This window comes from Manacus vitellinus, unplaced genomic scaffold, assembly GCF_001715985.3.
Source record: "Manacus vitellinus isolate BGI_N305 unplaced genomic scaffold, ASM171598v3 scaffold_23_pilon, whole genome shotgun sequence".
Classification (NCBI taxonomy): domain Eukaryota; kingdom Metazoa; phylum Chordata; class Aves; order Passeriformes; family Pipridae; genus Manacus; species Manacus vitellinus.
The window spans coordinates 8,508,205-8,525,233 of NW_021939718.1; the positions used below are offsets into that span (position 1 = coordinate 8,508,205).

The 17,029-nt window shown below is 41.8% G+C and overlaps 1 protein-coding gene across 3 annotated transcripts in view; it reads left to right on the forward strand.

Moving 5' to 3' along the window:
- The window catches only part of ZNF462 (zinc finger protein 462), a 91,635-nt gene that overhangs the window by 38,686 nt on the left and 35,920 nt on the right, over positions 1-17,029 (forward strand). For all 3 annotated transcript variants that reach the window (XM_008923690.3, XM_018072876.2, XM_029959938.1), the window contains exons 2-6: positions 671-921; positions 1,522-7,007; positions 7,882-8,046; positions 9,822-9,925; positions 13,436-13,554. In XM_008923690.3, the coding sequence (XP_008921938.2) occupies positions 702-921; positions 1,522-7,007; positions 7,882-8,046; positions 9,822-9,925; positions 13,436-13,554 (6,094 nt within the window). In that variant the 5' untranslated portion in view covers positions 671-701. The remainder of the gene's footprint in view (positions 1-670; positions 922-1,521; positions 7,008-7,881; positions 8,047-9,821; positions 9,926-13,435; positions 13,555-17,029) is intronic.

Below are 17,029 nucleotides of genomic sequence, written 5' to 3' on the forward strand. Positions count from 1 at the left end.
GTCCCAGAATAGACTAAAAGGAAGCTGTAAACATTTTAACAAAGAATGCAGATGTCCTTACAAAGCTTGGTGGAAGTAGGGCAGAGCAAAGTACTCTGCCTTGGGTTCATGTGAGTGCATCTAATCTTGCTGTTAGGTCTAGGTTTTCCACCAATATCAGGAGTGATAGGACACTGAGAAGAAAGGCAAGAATCAACCTGTGGAAGCTTTTGATGCATGGTAGTGGATGAGGCAGGAATTGGCAACTCCTGGCAAGGTTAGAATGGGTCTCACAGAGGCAGAAGCCACTGTCTTCTGATTATGAATTTCAGTGCATGACTGAGAGTAACATGCTGTTTCTGAGCATATGGATTGTGGTCTTTGGACAAGACAAAATTCTGAATAACAGCCCTGTGTAATGGAAAAGCCAGACAAAGTCACTTGTCAGAAGGTTGGCTGTTTGTGGAGTCAGCAACTTGTGAGCTACCTAGGTGGGACTTCTTGTGAATCTGAATAGATGCCTCTTAATATGGTAAACAAAGGTTGAGTTTCACACTGCTGTATTTGTGGAATCTCTGGAAATGGCTGAGTCATCAAAAGCTTGGTATTACCTAATTTCAGGATTTGTTCCAATAGCATTGCTGTAAACACATCTCTTTCTTCTTCTCTTGTTCTCTTGTTTTTCTTGCAGAACTTTCTAATGTAAAAGATCAGCCTGAACCATGGAGGTCCTGCAGTGTGATGGCTGCGATTTTCGAGCTCCATCTTACGAAGACCTAAAAGCTCACATTCAGGATGTTCACACTGCTTTTCTGCAGCCAACTGATGTCTCTGAGGAAAGTCCTACCCAGCCAAGGTCTGGATCCATAAATGCTAGCAACCAGACTGAGGTTGAATTTTCTTCTGTAAAGGATGAATTCGCAATTCCAGATGAAATAGCAGGTAAATCTCAACTCCAAGATTTATCTCAACTCTAAGATCTCAACTCTAACCCCATATTTAACACGTGATTTATTTCAGTGTGTTTAAGTTTCTGCCTTTAATGTGGTTTAAAAACTTGCATTATCTTTATTTTTATGTCAGCAAAGTAGATATCTATCATCAGACATACTGGTTCTGACGATAGCTTTTTTTTCTGCAAATACAAGCATAGAGGATGGTTGTATTTCCCAACTTCTTTTCATGTAGTTCTTCATATGGTTTTTTCCTTTTCAGCTTTTTGTAGTTGTTCTTCACTACCACGAACCACCTCAAAATTTTCAACTTTTATTAGTATACTAGTTTTGTTTTTTCCCCAAGAAGATTATTTTTGGAAATTGCCTATCCCGAACTGTACACCACATATATGTGTAGAAATGATGCATAATGGTCATTTTTCTGACCATTGCCAGGTCTGTAGATCTCACCATAAGTGAGGGAATCCTGGTGTGATTATTTTCTATTCAAGATGTGGTTACATTCTTATGCATACAGGGTGGGTGGAGGAAAAGCCCTTTGATTTTATTTTATTTATTTACATATATACCTTAATTCTCATTTTAGGGCAAAATGCAACAAGTCAAATGGGGACTGGAAGTTACTATACCCAGAGCCAGACTTTCTATGGCCAGCACATGGCTCCAAATCCTAAACCAACCAGCAAGTTTTTCCAGTGCAAGTTCTGTGTGCGTTACTTCCGTTCCAAAAACCTTCTCATAGAGCACACACGGAAGGTTCATGGAGCACAGGCTGGGGGCAGCTCAGTGGGGCCATCAGCTTCCAGTTCCCTAAATTACAACATCATGATGCATGAAGGGTTTGGTAAAGTTTTCAGTTGCCAGTTCTGCACCTACAAGTCACCCAGGCGCGCGAGAATTATTAAGCACCAGAAAATGTACCACAAAAACAACCTGAAAGAGAGTTCAACTCCTGCTGCTGCTGCTGTATCTGAGTCAACGTCTGCTTCTGTGCCAGTGCAGGAACCCTGCAAGGAGCTGCCTGCAGAAGTAGTGGAAAGGAGCATTTTGGAATCAATGGTCAAGCCCCTGACAAAGTCTAGGGGCAACTTTTGCTGTGAGTGGTGCAGCTACCAGACACCTCGGAGGGAGCGCTGGTGCGATCACATGATGAAGAAGCACCGCAGCATGGTGAAAATACTGTCCAGCCTGAGGCAGCAACAGGATGGAACCAGCGCACCTGAAGTGCAGAGTAAGAGTGCCCAGAATACCTCTCCAAACTCTAATTATATCTCCATGAACACAACAGGACGTGAGATGTCAAATGCCAATGTCTCAAACTTCAGAAGCTCCATGGGCAATTCCCTTATCAGGCCCAACTCGTCTACATCTTCCAAGTTTTCTTCTGTGTCTTACCCTCAAATGAAACCTAAGTCACCTCACAACTCGGGCATGGTTAATTTGTCTGACAGATCCCGCTATGGAATTGCTGATATGACGAATTCTTCTGCTGACCTGGAAACAAGCAGTATGCTAAATGACTCCAGCTCAGATGAAGAGCTAAATGAAATGGACAGCGAGAATGGCTTAAACTCCATGGATCACCAGGCCTCAGGAATGTCTGGAGAGCAGCTGATGGGATCTGATGGCAACAAGCTATTGGAAACAAAGGGAATTCCCTTTAGAAGATATATGAACAGGTTCCAGTGTCCTTTTTGCCCTTTCCTGACGATGCACCGCCGCAGTATTTCCCGTCACATTGAGAACATCCACCTGTCTGGGAAGACAGCTGTGTACAAGTGTGATGAATGCCCTTTCACCTGCAAGAGTTCCTTAAAGCTTGGTGCCCACAAGCAGTGTCACACAGGAACAACATCAGACTGGGACACTATGAACTCTCAGCCTGAAAGCATTGCCTCATCTTTGAATGACAGCACAGTGTCTTATGACAGTGGAAATATAAATGGCAGGAAGTCAGCTGGGATGATGGAACCAGTGCAGCCACAGCAGCAACAGCAACAACAGCAGTCACCCCAGCCCCACTCACAGCATCCATACAAGTGCACATTGTGCAACTATTCCACTACCACTTTGAAAGGTCTCAGAGTTCATCAGCAGCACAAGCATTCATTCTGTGACAACCTGCCAAAATATGATGGGCCACCATCGAATGCACCCCAGGAGAGTGAGGCAGATGCTCACCCTTCTGCCAGCACAGTGAAGAAGAGCCAGACTTCCATCCTTGGGCTTTCTTCTAAAAATAACTTTGTTGCAAAAGCCCCTAGGAAGGTCTCAAATGACTTCCCTTTAGATCTTTCTCCCGTGAAAAAGAGAACTAGAATTGATGAAATAGCGAGCAACCTGCAGAGCAAGATCAGTCAAAACAAGCAGCAAGAAGATGCTGTGATTAATGTGGAGGATGATGAGGAAGAGGAGGAGGACAATGAGGTGGAGATAGAGGTAGAGTTGGACAGAGAGGAAGAGCAAACAGAACCAATGATAGAAGTTTCCAGTTCTTATGCACCCCAGCAAATGTGGGGCAGAGAGACTAATGATTCCCAGAAGGAGACAAGCTTCAGAAGCATGCAACATGACTACAATTCCACCAACGGAGCAGAGATTGAGCTCACTTTGTCTGAAGATGAGGAAGACTATTATTCTGCTGTCAGCATGAAGGACCATCAGACCTCTAATGCCTCTGTTCTGGGGAACCAATCCAACATGTACGGTACTGACCAGAACAATGAGAACTCAGAGTTTAGTGACTCTGGCAGGCTTTACTATTGTAAACACTGTGATTTCAGCAACAAATCTGCCAGGAGTGTTAGCACCCACTACCAGCGAATGCATCCCTACATTAAATTCAGCTTTAGGTATATCCTGGATCCCAATGACCACAGTGCAGTATATCGATGTCTTGAGTGCTATATTGACTACACAAATTTTGAAGACTTGCAGCAGCATTATGGGGAGCATCATCCTGAAGCTATGAATGTACTGAACTTTGATCATTCTGATCTGATCTACCGCTGCCGCTTCTGCTCTTACACAAGTCCAAATGTTAGAAGCCTGATGCCACATTACCAAAGAATGCATCCCACAGTGAAAATTAACAATGCAATGATATTTTCTAGCTATGTTGTTGAGCAGCAAGAAGGGCTGAACACAGAGTCTCAGACACTGAGAGAGATCTTGAATTCTGCTCCAAAAACTATGGCAACCTCCACCCCTGTGGCTCGTGGAACTGGTGTGCCAGCTGGTTTTAACAAAAGTGCCACCAAGAGTTTTAGTCCTGAATGTGAAAATCAGAAGGAACCTTCAGTCAACACTGTGGTTGTTTATGACTGTGATGTCTGTTCATTTGCAAGTCCTAACATGCATTCAGTTTTGGTGCATTACCAGAAAAAGCACCCTGAAGAAAAAGCCTCATATTTCAGAATTCAGAAGACCATGCGTGTAGTCTCTGTTGACAGAGGCTCTGCCCTGGCTCAAATGTCTTTTGAGCTGGGGGCACCTGTTTCCCCGAAACTGTCCAACTTGGCTTCTCAACCTCCACCTCCCCCCCCACCACCCCCAGACCTCTCCACTGAACTGTACTATTGCAAACACTGTTCCTACAGCAACCGCTCTGTTGTTGGGGTGCTTGTCCACTACCAGAAGAGGCACCCGGAGATCAAGGTCACCGCCAAATACATCAGGCAGGCACCCCCCACCGCAGCCATGATGCGGGCTGGGGAGCTGTCACCTGGCATCCAGAGGCCACCAATGTCGATGCAGCAGTTGGGCCGGGGTGGATCCGAGACCTCTGTGAACCCTCCTGAGAACGAAATGTTCTTCTGCCAACACTGTGATTATGGGAATCGGACCGTGAAGGGTGTGCTCATCCACTACCAGAAGAAGCACCGCGACTTCAAGGCCAATGCGGATGTGATCAGGCAGCACACGGCCACCATCCGCAGCCTCTGTGACCGCAGCCAGAAGAAATCAGCCAGCAGCCTCCCTGCTCACACCTCCAGCTCCGAGCGGGACAAGTCCAAGCTGAGAGCCCTCAAGTGCAGGCAGTGCAGCTACACGTCTCCTTACTTCTATGCATTGAGGAAGCATATCAAGAAGGACCACCCAAACCTAAAGGCCACAGTCACTTCCATACTGAGATGGGCATTTTTGGATGGCTTGATAGAGGCTGGTTATCACTGTGAATGGTGCATTTATTCACACACAGAGCCAAGTGGTTTGCTTGTGCATTACCAAAGGAGGCATCCTGAGCATTATGTTGATTACACATACATGGCAACCAAACTCTGGGCAGGTCCCGATCCCTCCCCTCCTGCCCTAGTGATGCAAACAGAGATGAAGACCTATAAATGCAGAGACTGCATTTTTGAAGCATCTTCTATTTGGGATATTACTAATCACTACCAAGCATTTCACCCTTGGGCCATGAATGGAGATGAATCTGTGTTGTTAGATATCATCAAGGAGAAAGATTCTGCTGAGAAAATCATCCCACAGCCTGATGAAACTGGGGTTAGGATGGATTCTGAAGACCAGATAGCAACATCACAGCTGGACCAGGATGGAGAGTGTGCAGAAGACCCCACCCTTTCCCATGAAAAAACTGTCCAGCTGACTTCTGCAAACCCTGCCATCTCCTCCACGCCATATCAGTGTACAGTTTGCCAGTCGGAGTACAATAACTTGCATGGCCTCCTGACCCATTATGGCAAAAAACATCCTGGCATGAAAGTGAAAGCAGCAGATTTTGCTCAGGATATAGACATTAACCCAGGGGCTGTATATAAATGCAGACATTGCCCATACATTAATACACGTATTCATGGTGTTCTCACACACTACCAGAAACGACACCCATCAGTGAAAGTCACTGCTGAAGACTTTGTGCATGATGTGGAGCAGTCAACTGATATTGCTCAGAATGACGTGGAAGAGACAAGTAGGATTTTTAAGCAAGGCTATGGTGCTTATCGGTGTAAACTCTGCCCTTACACCCACGGAACACTTGAGAAGCTGAAAATTCACTATGAGAAATACCACAATCAACCCGAATTTGATGTTTTTGCCCAGTCACCACCAAAGGTGTCTGCCTCAGTGGAACCAGATGTGGTGACTGAAATCAAGGCCTCCCCAGAAATTGCTGCTGAGGATGTTGGGGAAGTCTCTCTGCCAGCACCTCATTTCTCCAGTTCTCACTTAGTGTCTCACACAGTTTTCCGGTGTCAGCTCTGCAAATATTTCTGCTCCACTCGGAAGGGGATAGCGAGGCACTACCGCATCAAACATAACAACGTCCGGGCACAGCCAGAGGGCAAGAACAACCTCTTCAAATGTGCTTTGTGCTCTTATACCAACCCCATCCGCAAAGGGCTTGCAGCACACTACCAGAAAAGACATGACATTGATGCTTACTACACTCACTGCCTGGCAGCCTCCAGGACGGTAAGCGACAAACCCAATAAAGTAATCATTCCATCTCCTCCCAAGGATGACACTCCTCAGCTTAGTGAGGAGCTGAGAAGGGCTGTAGAAAAGAAGAAGTGCTCGCTTTGTTCCTTCCAGTCCTTCAGTAAAAAGGGCATTGTGTCCCACTACATGAAGCGTCACCCTGGTGTTTTCCCTAAGAAGCAGCACGCAAGCAAGCTGGGGGGCTACTTCACTGCTGTGTATGCTGACGAGCATGAAAAGCCAGCTCCAGCTGAGGAGAGGAATGACTTTGAAAAGCCTGAGGTGGACGCTGAGACTCAGGAAATCGAGTGGCTTCCCTTCAGGTGCATAAAGTGTTTCAAGCTGTCCTTCAGCACAGCAGAGCTGCTGTGTATGCATTACACTGACCACCACAGCAAAGATTTAAAGAGGGACTTTTCCATACTGGGAAGTGGCACCCGCTCTCAGAGCCCTGTCTACCAGTGCAAGCACTGTGATACGAAATTGCATAGCACAGTAGAGCTGACTGCACACTTGAATGGTCACAATGAGGAATTCCAGAAGCGTGCCAAACGTCAGGAGAGGAGGAAGCAGCTTTTGAGCAAGCAGAAATATGCAGATGGTGCTTTTGCAGATTTCAAACAAGAGAGGGTAAGGATTTGCGTGTCTGGTCTCTTTCTCTGCCCCCTACTTCGTGCCTGGGAGCCCAGAAATGCCCACTTGCATGTTCTCTTTGACAGCTAAATGACCACAGGCTAATGAATGACTCAGAGTACCAGAGAGCTCCATAAGTCAGTTACACATTTTGCTTTAATTTCCTTATCCATCCTCCACATCTCCCTAGGTTCTGTAGGAAACCCTGTTCTTTCCTAACCATTCCCTCAATACTTCATCTTCTTTCCTTTCTCCCACGCTTCTAGGGGGCCATTTGTATCTGACAGTTACTTGTTCTTTTGCGGCAAGGCTGCCATGTACTTTGTTGCAGATTCTTTACGAAGTCTCCCATCCCCCTCATTCATGTCCCTCTGAACAATCAGCAGTTTGCTTCTCAGCCTTCTCTCTGTCTCAGTACTTTCTTTCATTGAGCACGCAGTATTAACATGATGCGAATCTGTCTGGTGACTGAAGCTTTGGGCAAGTGCCTCATAAGAAGACCAAATCGTGCTGCATTTCTTGCCCACTTACTCCTTCCTTCTGCTTCAGTTTGAAATACGCTTGCTCTAGGGGAAAAGGTCTGCACAGCTCTTGTGGAAGTCATGATGTCATGGAAGAGCACAGTTTCAGGCCAAACTGAATGGTCTCTAGAGGAGCACTCTTATGCATAAACTGAAGGATTCTTCTGCAAAGATGTCCTCCTACTTTGTAGGAATTAATGATCTCAGCAAAAATTGAGCTTGCAGTTCTGCAGAAGGGGACATGTGCACATCAAGCATAATTTCCTTTCAGGTGTTAAATCTGATCTGTGTTCCTAAAAGTGAGATGACAAAACATATTTCAGTGATTTATGCTTGTGTACTCAAAACAGGCTTTTGGACATTTGGAAGATGTTTCAAAACTTAAGGAGAGGAAGGTGGTTGGCTACAAATGCAAGTTTTGTGTGGAAGTCCATCCAACACTTCGAGCCATCTGTAATCACCTCCGCAAGCATGTCCAGTATGGGAACGTTTCTTCTGTGTCAGCTACAGTGAAGGTAAGAATTTTAGAAAGGTGACTGAAAGTGACTGAAACTACTTGCATTGTTTAAAATAAAGGACTTACTGATAACCTGCGGAGGGTTCTTGTGAAGTTGAATGTGTTTTGAAGAGGGTATTCTGTTTCAGCATGATGTTTTAATCTAACACTAAGTTTCTGAAGTGCATTTGTTTTATTTCAAGATGTTTTAACTTTTTTTCCACTCTTGATCCAGGGGCACGAAGACTCTTTAATTCTCATTTCTTCTCAGCCACAACGGAGTTGATGTCGTCAGTGACCAAAAAGTTGGTTTATGAGCAGCAGACTTTCTCTCAGCTATTCTGGGCTACTTTTCTGCTTAGTTAAACTCAAAAAGAGCTCTTTGTTTTCTTTAATTTTTTTGTTTTGTTTTGTTTTTTTAAGAGGAAATGTACACGTGCAAATGTGTGAAGTTGCTTGTGGTACACCTTTCCCCATGAAATTTGCACACTGGCTCCAAACAAAACATACAGTGACCTACTGGGCCAGTGGTTCCATTCAGGTGATCAGATGTAAGTGTGTTGTTCCTTTCTCCCTGAGAAAGAGAGTGCCTTCTAGGACGTGTCCAAGAATAGATGATGTTCCACAGCCCAATTTCCAGGATATTGGCAGAGATAGTGAAAGTGCATCCAGAACTACCTGTGTATTCCTCATGCTGCAGTGAGCTATTGTCAAAGACTCCTGGTGTCTGACAGAGCTTCTTTCGTGACATAATCTTCTTTTTATGAGGAAGCCAAGTCCTTCACAGCCTAACTCATGCTGCCAGAGAGAGCTTTCACTGCCCCTATCACTGACCTTCCTTTACCTTACATGGTACTCATGACAGATTCAGATGCTTCCCTCATGAGTGTTCTTTCTCTCTTCTCCTTGCTTCTCAAGTGATGCTTATGTAGGGTCGATACTTTCTTTTGAGTAAATAGAGATTTTGCATCAGGGAACAAAGGCTGAAAGCCACCGCCTAAAGAATGTGATGGAAATAACTCTTACAGGTTATTTAAATTGCTGCACAAATGCATGCTCTGGTTAGGAATGGGAGAGGAAAGTTATGAAAGAGAATTAAAAGAAGGCTTCTTCTGTTTGCTCTGTATTTTTCAAGAGGATTCTAGGGTCTTAGTGTACTTCTTGTGAGTTTGACACTGATGGACAAAATCTATTGCAGACTAGACAACTGTATTAGTCTGCAGAGTAGCTACAGTCAGAGGTAGTAGAGCTATACAGCAGAGCAAAATAAACTAAAATTAACTGCTCTGTACCTTACTAATTATCTGATCAAGTTTAGAAGACTCACATAAAGACTATTGAAAGATAGTTGATTTGGTTTCTTGTCTTTTTGCATTATTTGACACAAACTCAATCAGGGAGTGAGATTCCTTTTTTACCTATGTATATAATAGATATAATCATGTTTTCCCCTCCCAAGAGTAGGTAATTTTTTCAGAAAGCCATTGGTGTGGAGTTTGTATAGGGATATGTTAAGAAAAATAACACAGTGTGAAGCCTGGACATTATAGTGAACACAGGGTAAAGACTGAGGGGCAGAAGGGAGAGTGAATTGATGGCTTTGGGGGGGTATGTGTTTTTTAGCAGGAAGCTGAAGATCCTTCAAACACAACTTTGATGGAGGGTTGTGAGGGAGCCACAGACCCTGACATTGTGGAATTTACAGAAGCTGAATATGGAACATCCTTGGAAGATGAAACCAGGCCTGGGGGCTACCACTGCAGCCAGTGTGACCGGGTTTTGATGTCTATGCAGGGTCTGCGATCTCACGAGAGGAGTCACTTGGCTCTGGCCATGTTTGCCCGGGAAGACAAGTACAGCTGCCAGTATTGCTCCTTTGTCTCTGCTTTCAGGCACAAGTAAGTTGTGGCTTTTATTTTTGTCTCCTAAATGATCACAAACCAGCGCTGATGTTCTGTAGGTTGGCACTGAAAAAGAGCTCACTCAACTTGATATTGATCTACACTTTTCTCAACATTTATGTGTTTTCAGTGCTGCAAAATCTTATTATAGCCATTATGGTTGGCTTTTTATGAAATATTGCATTTTTATATATTGAATTTATTTAAGACCCTTTTTTGCATGTAGGGGAAAAGTATGCATGCCAAAGAATAAGATTTCTTTCAGTAGGCAAATGGTGAAGCCCACCATTTATGCACCCTTGTAAAATGCATGAGACTTAACAAGCCAAGAAGAGGAAAGTGTTTTCCTAGTTAATCTTTCATATGTAAGGAATTTCTGTTACATATAACTACCTTGTTTGTAATTACTACAACTCTTTGAGGATTGAGTTTTCACTTCTCATATTAAAGAATTGTCATAAGCTGACCTTGAAATCAGACTTTTTTTCTTAATTATGGTGTGCAATTTCAGTGTACAAATATTCAAGTTCACAACAGTATGGTGATACGTAGTCATCATTAATAGTCATGTTTCTTATTATTTGTTTTCCTAAGATTTGACTTTGCTTTATGTTTAGCAATTTTAAAAATTATTGTAATGATAAAATATATATACACCTCCCAAAAATGGGATTTGTGATACATTTTCCGCTGGTATCTTGGACTTATTCACAAGTCTGCGTTTTCTCTAATTTCTGAGGAGACAACTGCATATTCACTGCATTCATAGCTCTCTTAAATTTGGTGATTATGTCAGTGTTTTGCAGTCAAATGCCTGTGGGAGGGAAAGCATGATAAAAAGCATTTTTTACATCCTTGTATTAAAAAGCAAGATTTCTGGTGGTGTCACAGCATTGCAAGTTTATGCCACAGTTTGGTCTGCCTTGTTGGAAAGGTTCATGGGATTGAGCAGGAAACAGTAAGAAAGGGACTGGGGGAATGGTGTGAACTACTGAGTGTATCCAACCCTGCTTTGGCAAGGCTGACAGTGAGGGAAGCCCGTGCATCAGATAGTTTGTAGAACTTGCTGTTTCCAAACTGGTTTGCTTCAAAAAGTCAGACTTATGTTGAGTTTGGTGCCTGATCACACTGTTTCCTACTTAGGAAAGTCATGTCCTAGAAGTTTCAGAATGGGTAAATCAGAAAGTGGTGGATGTCGGGAGAACTCTACAGGCATCACATAGCTTCATAATAGCTGTAGTCTCTGGTTTTGAAGTTGTCTGCCTTTTCTTTTTTTTCTTTTCTTTTCTTTTCTTTTCTTTTCTTTTCTTTTCTTTTCTTTTCTTTTCTTTTCTTTTCTTTTCTTTTCTTTTCTTTTCTTTTCTTTTCTTTTCTTTCTTTTCTTTTCTTTTCTTTTCTTTTCTTTTCTTTTCTTTTCTTTTCTTTTCTTTTCTTTTCTTTTCTTTTCTTTTCTTTTCTTTCTCTTCTCTTCTCTTCTCTTCTCTTCTCTTCTCTTCTCTTCTCTTCTCTTCTCTTCTCTTCTCTTCTCTTCTCTTCTCTTCTCTTCTTTCTCTTCTCTTCTCTTCTCTTCTCTTCTCTTCTCTTCTCTTCTCTTCTCTTCTCTTCTCTTCTCTTCTCTTCTCTTCTCTTCTCTTCTCTTCCTCTTCTCTTCTCTTCTCTTCTCTTCTCTTCTCTTCTCTTCTCTTCTCTTCTCTTCTCTTCTCTTCTCTTCTCTTCTCTTCTCTTCTCTTCTCTTCTCTTCCTTTCTTTTCTTTTCTTTCTTTTCTTTTCTTCTCTTTTCTTTTCTTTGCAATTACTCTCTTGGGAGATTAAGTCTGTGAAAGAAAATAAACCAAATGTTTAAACAGTCCACTGTTCTTCCAAATCTGACCAAAACTTTAAAACCTGCTTTCAGAAGAATGTTGCTGGCAAAGTATGTGCTTGTGAATATGGTTTTAATTATTGCCATGTAGAATACCTTAAGGTATATATTTATAATAGCTTGATATGTATTATTTACATCTTTGGCAATCTGCTTTAATTGTCAAGTAATCTCATTCCCTGGAGGCTATTTAAAACAAGTTTTGTTCTATGAAGTATTCACTGCAAGTGATTAAAGTCTTAGTCATTTAGGAGACTTCTCCCCCTTTTCGCTGGAAAAGCTGTGCATTTTGTCATACCACAAACATCATTCTGGATTTCTGTTAAGTTGTATTTGCATGGAGTGACCCTGAGAGGAGACATAAATTCAATTTCTATTTTTTGCTGTTATCAGATCTTTGAATACACAGACTTCAGTGTTAGCTCTCATAAACAGGGATTTTCTGGCTCAAACTCTTGTCAGAGTGGGACTAAAGATCATGTGGAATCTTATATAGTGTGACAAGGCTGGAACAACTGCTACTTGAGCTACATGTTGATACTCAGTGAAAGAGCAGGACAATTTAGGACAAATAAAAGGAACTATGCCTGAAATACATCTAGAATTAAGGTGGGGGGTGGAAGGCAGTTTTGGCAAATTGCAACTTGTCCAGTGTCTCTGCCCTGTTGTTTTTCCATCACCATGCATGAGATGACTCAAACTAAGACTAGATCACAAGGCATGAATATGTCCAAAGAAGCGTCTGTACTGGAAATGTTTGCAGTTTGGGCTGAAACTACCTGCCTGCCACCTGGAGACTGTGAATTCATGGCTGTCAGCCACAGAGCAGGAACTACAGAGCTCTGCAGGATTCACTCAGTTACAATTAATTTGATCATCTGTTAGGAAATGTGGAAAACATCCCTTTTTCTCTTCCAAACTTTACTAAACTGTTATAACACACAGTGGAGAGAGCAGGTTTTGATCACTTCACAGTGTTCAGGCTGTTAGTTGCTTCCGTTTTCCCCGAAGAAAGTAGAGGCTGGTTTTTGCTACCCCTTCTCCTGTTGAGCTTCATGCAGAATCTCCTACGCTGCTGCTTCTGAAACTCTGCTGCCTTTTAATCCTGGAACTCATCAACTGTAGCCTGCTGGCACCCTCCCCAGAGCAGCATCTCTAATCTACTTTTGCTGCTGTAACCAAAAGAAGGCTTCCTCAGTAAAGCTGGTCAACAAAAAATTTATTTTTTTCCCCCTTCAATCAACAGGACAGAAGGGAACATATTTTCACAAAAATCTTTGGCAGGAGAAAAATTGTGTAATGATAATTTTACTGGTTTTGTCAGTTTCAGGTTTCGTCAACCAGTCCTCTAAGTCTGGATCATGTATAACTTAATTTATACTGATCTTGCCCTATAAGTTTATTTAAGTGTCTTGCTTTCTGTATAAACAGAATTGGTGTCAGCTCTGCTCCTGTTCTTCATGTTAGACTTGACTTTATTCTGTAAGCAGACCTATTGAATTTTAAGAGAAAGTGGGAGGAAGGATGGCAGAGCCTGGTCTGCCTCTTGCTTATTTTATTATTGCTCTTAAGTGTTTTGCTTTGCATCTGAGGGAAGAGCTGGGATGACTGACTCTCGTTTGTTCCCCTTTTCTGTCTTTTTCAAGTCTGGACCGCCACATGCAGACCCACCATGGACACCACAAGCCATTCCGCTGCAAACTGTGCCCATTCAAGTCCTCCTACAACAGCCGCCTGAAAACCCACATTCTCAAGGCTCATGCTGGTAAGTTTTCTCTCTCTCAATTTTGCAGTGGAGCAGCTGAAATGGCCCATGTGTTCTCGTTGCTGATCACAGATGCTGGTTTGAACTACGTGTTTTGTCACCAGAGTTGGGTAAGATTTTCAAAGGCAAGTCATGACTGGCCAGCCTGTGGACCTGTCGGAGTGAGTGGGGGTTTGGGTAATGGGAAGGATAAGACTTTAAAACAGTGATGAGAATTTAAAAAAGCGATAGGTACTTCAAGAACTTCTTTATTTTCTTCTGCTTTCTATTATGTGCGTGACTTTTTTTTTCTTATTTCTGCTTGCTTCCAAGTGAATTTAATCGTTCATACCCTTGGTGTCTTAACAAATTGGTAGTGAACTTTGCTCCACTGTTTGCATTTATGTTTGTGCTTTAGGTGACTCTGGGGAAAAGATTGTGAGTTGCACCTTGGTTTTGGTAGAGTCTTATGCTAGCTTTCATATTAAAACCAAACTTTCATGTTAAAACCAAACATCAAACTTCAAGAGTCAGGTCTGTGTGCAACAGACTGAGAACGTCACAGTTTCATTATCGCATATGGAAGTTGGTCTTGCAAATCTCTGTATTTCAGTACAGAACCCATACAAGCAAGCAAGCAGACATGTTTCTGGTGACCTGAGAAGGTGATGTGTCACACAGAGTAGGTCACCTGAATGTGTTGCACCTTAGGTTATTAAAGAGTGTGAGACCCAGAATTTCTTCATCTTTATTCCTTGGCTGTAGACTCTTGACACCATCATGCATCCTGCATTGAAAGGTTATCGGAAGATTGGAGTCAAAACTCACTGGCTCCATTGGTTACAGCTGCATCTTTGTGGTTGAAAAGGACAAAAAAATCAACCCTCAAATTGCAATCCGAACACACACCACACTGATGGAAATAATAGAATTGTGGCCAGCCTAAAAAACTGCAAACTAGACCAGTTGTTAAAACTTGTGAATAGAAACTTCTTGAACAGGTAACAAAAAGGGCTAGAAGTATGTTTGTTCTTTTTTTTATTATTTGTTTGTTCTATGTCATATACTCTGGTTGGGTTGGAGGAAAGTGGAAGAATGGGGAGAAAAAGCATAAGGAATTTGTAGCTGTCTGCTGATCTAAAAAGAAATTTAAAGGTTAATTGTTACCATTGATCCAAGGGCATTTTTCACCTACAAAAATATAGGAGGGATTGATGGTCTTGTGTACTTCATTTTCTGTACTTTTTTTTTGGATTTCATGGAGCTTATGCCAGGACCCTTTCCTGTACTTGATGGATATTATAGATTAGTTTAACTTTTGCTTCCTTCCTGTTGTATGGGACCATGACATGCCCTTCTAGGAAATCCAACTACATGCAGCAGTTCCAGTTTACAGAATCACACATCTTGTATGCAGGTGACATGGTTCTTTATTTTCACCAACCATAAAATAATGTTTTCCGTATGCTATTACACAGTTGGACTCCTTTGTGCTACCTTGTTTGAACATGCCACATTTTTAAAGCCAAAGTTACCATGCAGCTAATATTTACTTCACACTTCTGTTCAGGTAATTCACTGATTTATTTATTATGAATTCATGCTTTTGAACTTGATTAGTGGACAGTCTTTGAAGGACTATGTTTTGCATTGTACAAGAACACAATTTCATGGTTGCCTGGATAATGCTTGCACAATGACATGGGTAATAGGGTTTCCAAAGGCTTATGATCTGTTTCTGCTTCAGTCCATTTATACTAAATGAATATTCACACCACAGAAAAGTTGCTTGTATGTTTTTCAGCTAGAGCTTTGCTTTGTTGTGTTTGGGGTCAGTCCTTCAGAAATATATGCTCCTGAATAAACATGTTATGGAGACTTCCTCAGACTCCCCAGTTTTTCAGTAACCCAGTGGTTCTCTGAACCTCTCTTACCACTTTTTGTCACTTTTCAATCTTCCCATTATCGGTTTATTTAGAAGTTGAAACTTCAATCCCCCTGAATTTTTCTAAAGTCTCCTGGAGATCTGTAAAAGTCAGTAAAATCCTGAATTCCAAACTGTTTTACTCAGTCTGCCTCTCTGCCTCATTTTCTGGAGATGGATCAAAATTCAGTGAACCACAAAATCCATTCTTGCCTGACAGCTGGTACCAGTGTTTCTGGCATTTGTTTTTCATCCAGTATGTGCCATCTCCTTTGGCATGGAGCAGAACAGTTGACAGTATCTCTAAACAGGCTCTCTGTTGATTTCATCTGAACTTTTTGACCAGTTCTTTTTTTTTGCTTGTATTTTTGAGGGACCCTTGTTAGCAATTTTTTAGCAATGACACTGGAAATTCAGAAATAGATGATTGTAAGACAAGAGTGTTGGCCCTGCTCAGTTTCTTTGTAATCTGGAACACAGTGCTTTGAGAACATATCAAGAGTTGAGACCCACTACGTAAATGTTTACATGTATTTATTTATGTCTATTAATATGATCATTTTATGAAATGTGAAACCAGCAGTCAAAAAAGGGCAGAAGACATCTGTTGAGCCAAACTGTAGCCTTTCCTCTGCAATCAAACACATCCTTTCAGGTTGATGTCCATTTGAAATGAATTGTGGGCGTATTTACTAGTATGTTTAGACTGCTTCATATGTAATCATTTTCTATTTGCTTTAATTTCTTGTGGTGCTTTCAAGTTTACAGTTGGTTGGTGCATAGTGTCATCCAGGAATCTCTTATGCTGACAAACCATGAAGGTCTATATCTGCATCTCGCTGGTATCTTCTACATTGGACTATGTTTTTTCCTTTTATTATCCTGTTCCATTGAGAAACTTTCACGTACTATTCAATAAAATGTTTTATTTCTATTTGTAAGTAGGAAATATATAACTGATATGATACGCAGATGAGGAATGTCATTTGAAAAAACACATGCAACAATTTCTTGTTTCACCATTTTGGACTCTTGGGTGATCTGTTCTTTTTCAAATGTACCAAAAAAGGGCATTCTAATAGTTTGTATTTTATTCTGATTATTAGCATAGTTTTTCTGGAAGAGAATAGGAGTGGGAGTTATTTTTATGGAGGATGGTTGCTAATCTTTTCAGGTGTGCCTACTCTGACTTGCTGCAATATGTATGTTTTCACATTCTCTTTTGGTTCACTTTATTTTCGGTGTTGGAAGCAATGCTGTGTGAGAACCTTGTTTGCTGAATTTTTTGAGAGATGGAAAACATTTTCTGCCTTGTTCATTACCAGAACTCTCATTCTTCTGTTACTATTCATGAATATTTCACTCCTGTATTGGTTTTGGCACTTTATGTACAACTCACATGTGGCCAGTGTTACTCTTGTACATGGAAATGGCACTTCCAAAACAATTACTTGGCACCTGTATAATATCACAGTGTTTGTGTTGGGACAGTTTCACTTTGTGTTCCAATTGCCTCCATGCCAAACAAATCTTGTGTCAGGATTTGTTTCCCCTTGTTTGCTGTCTCTATGG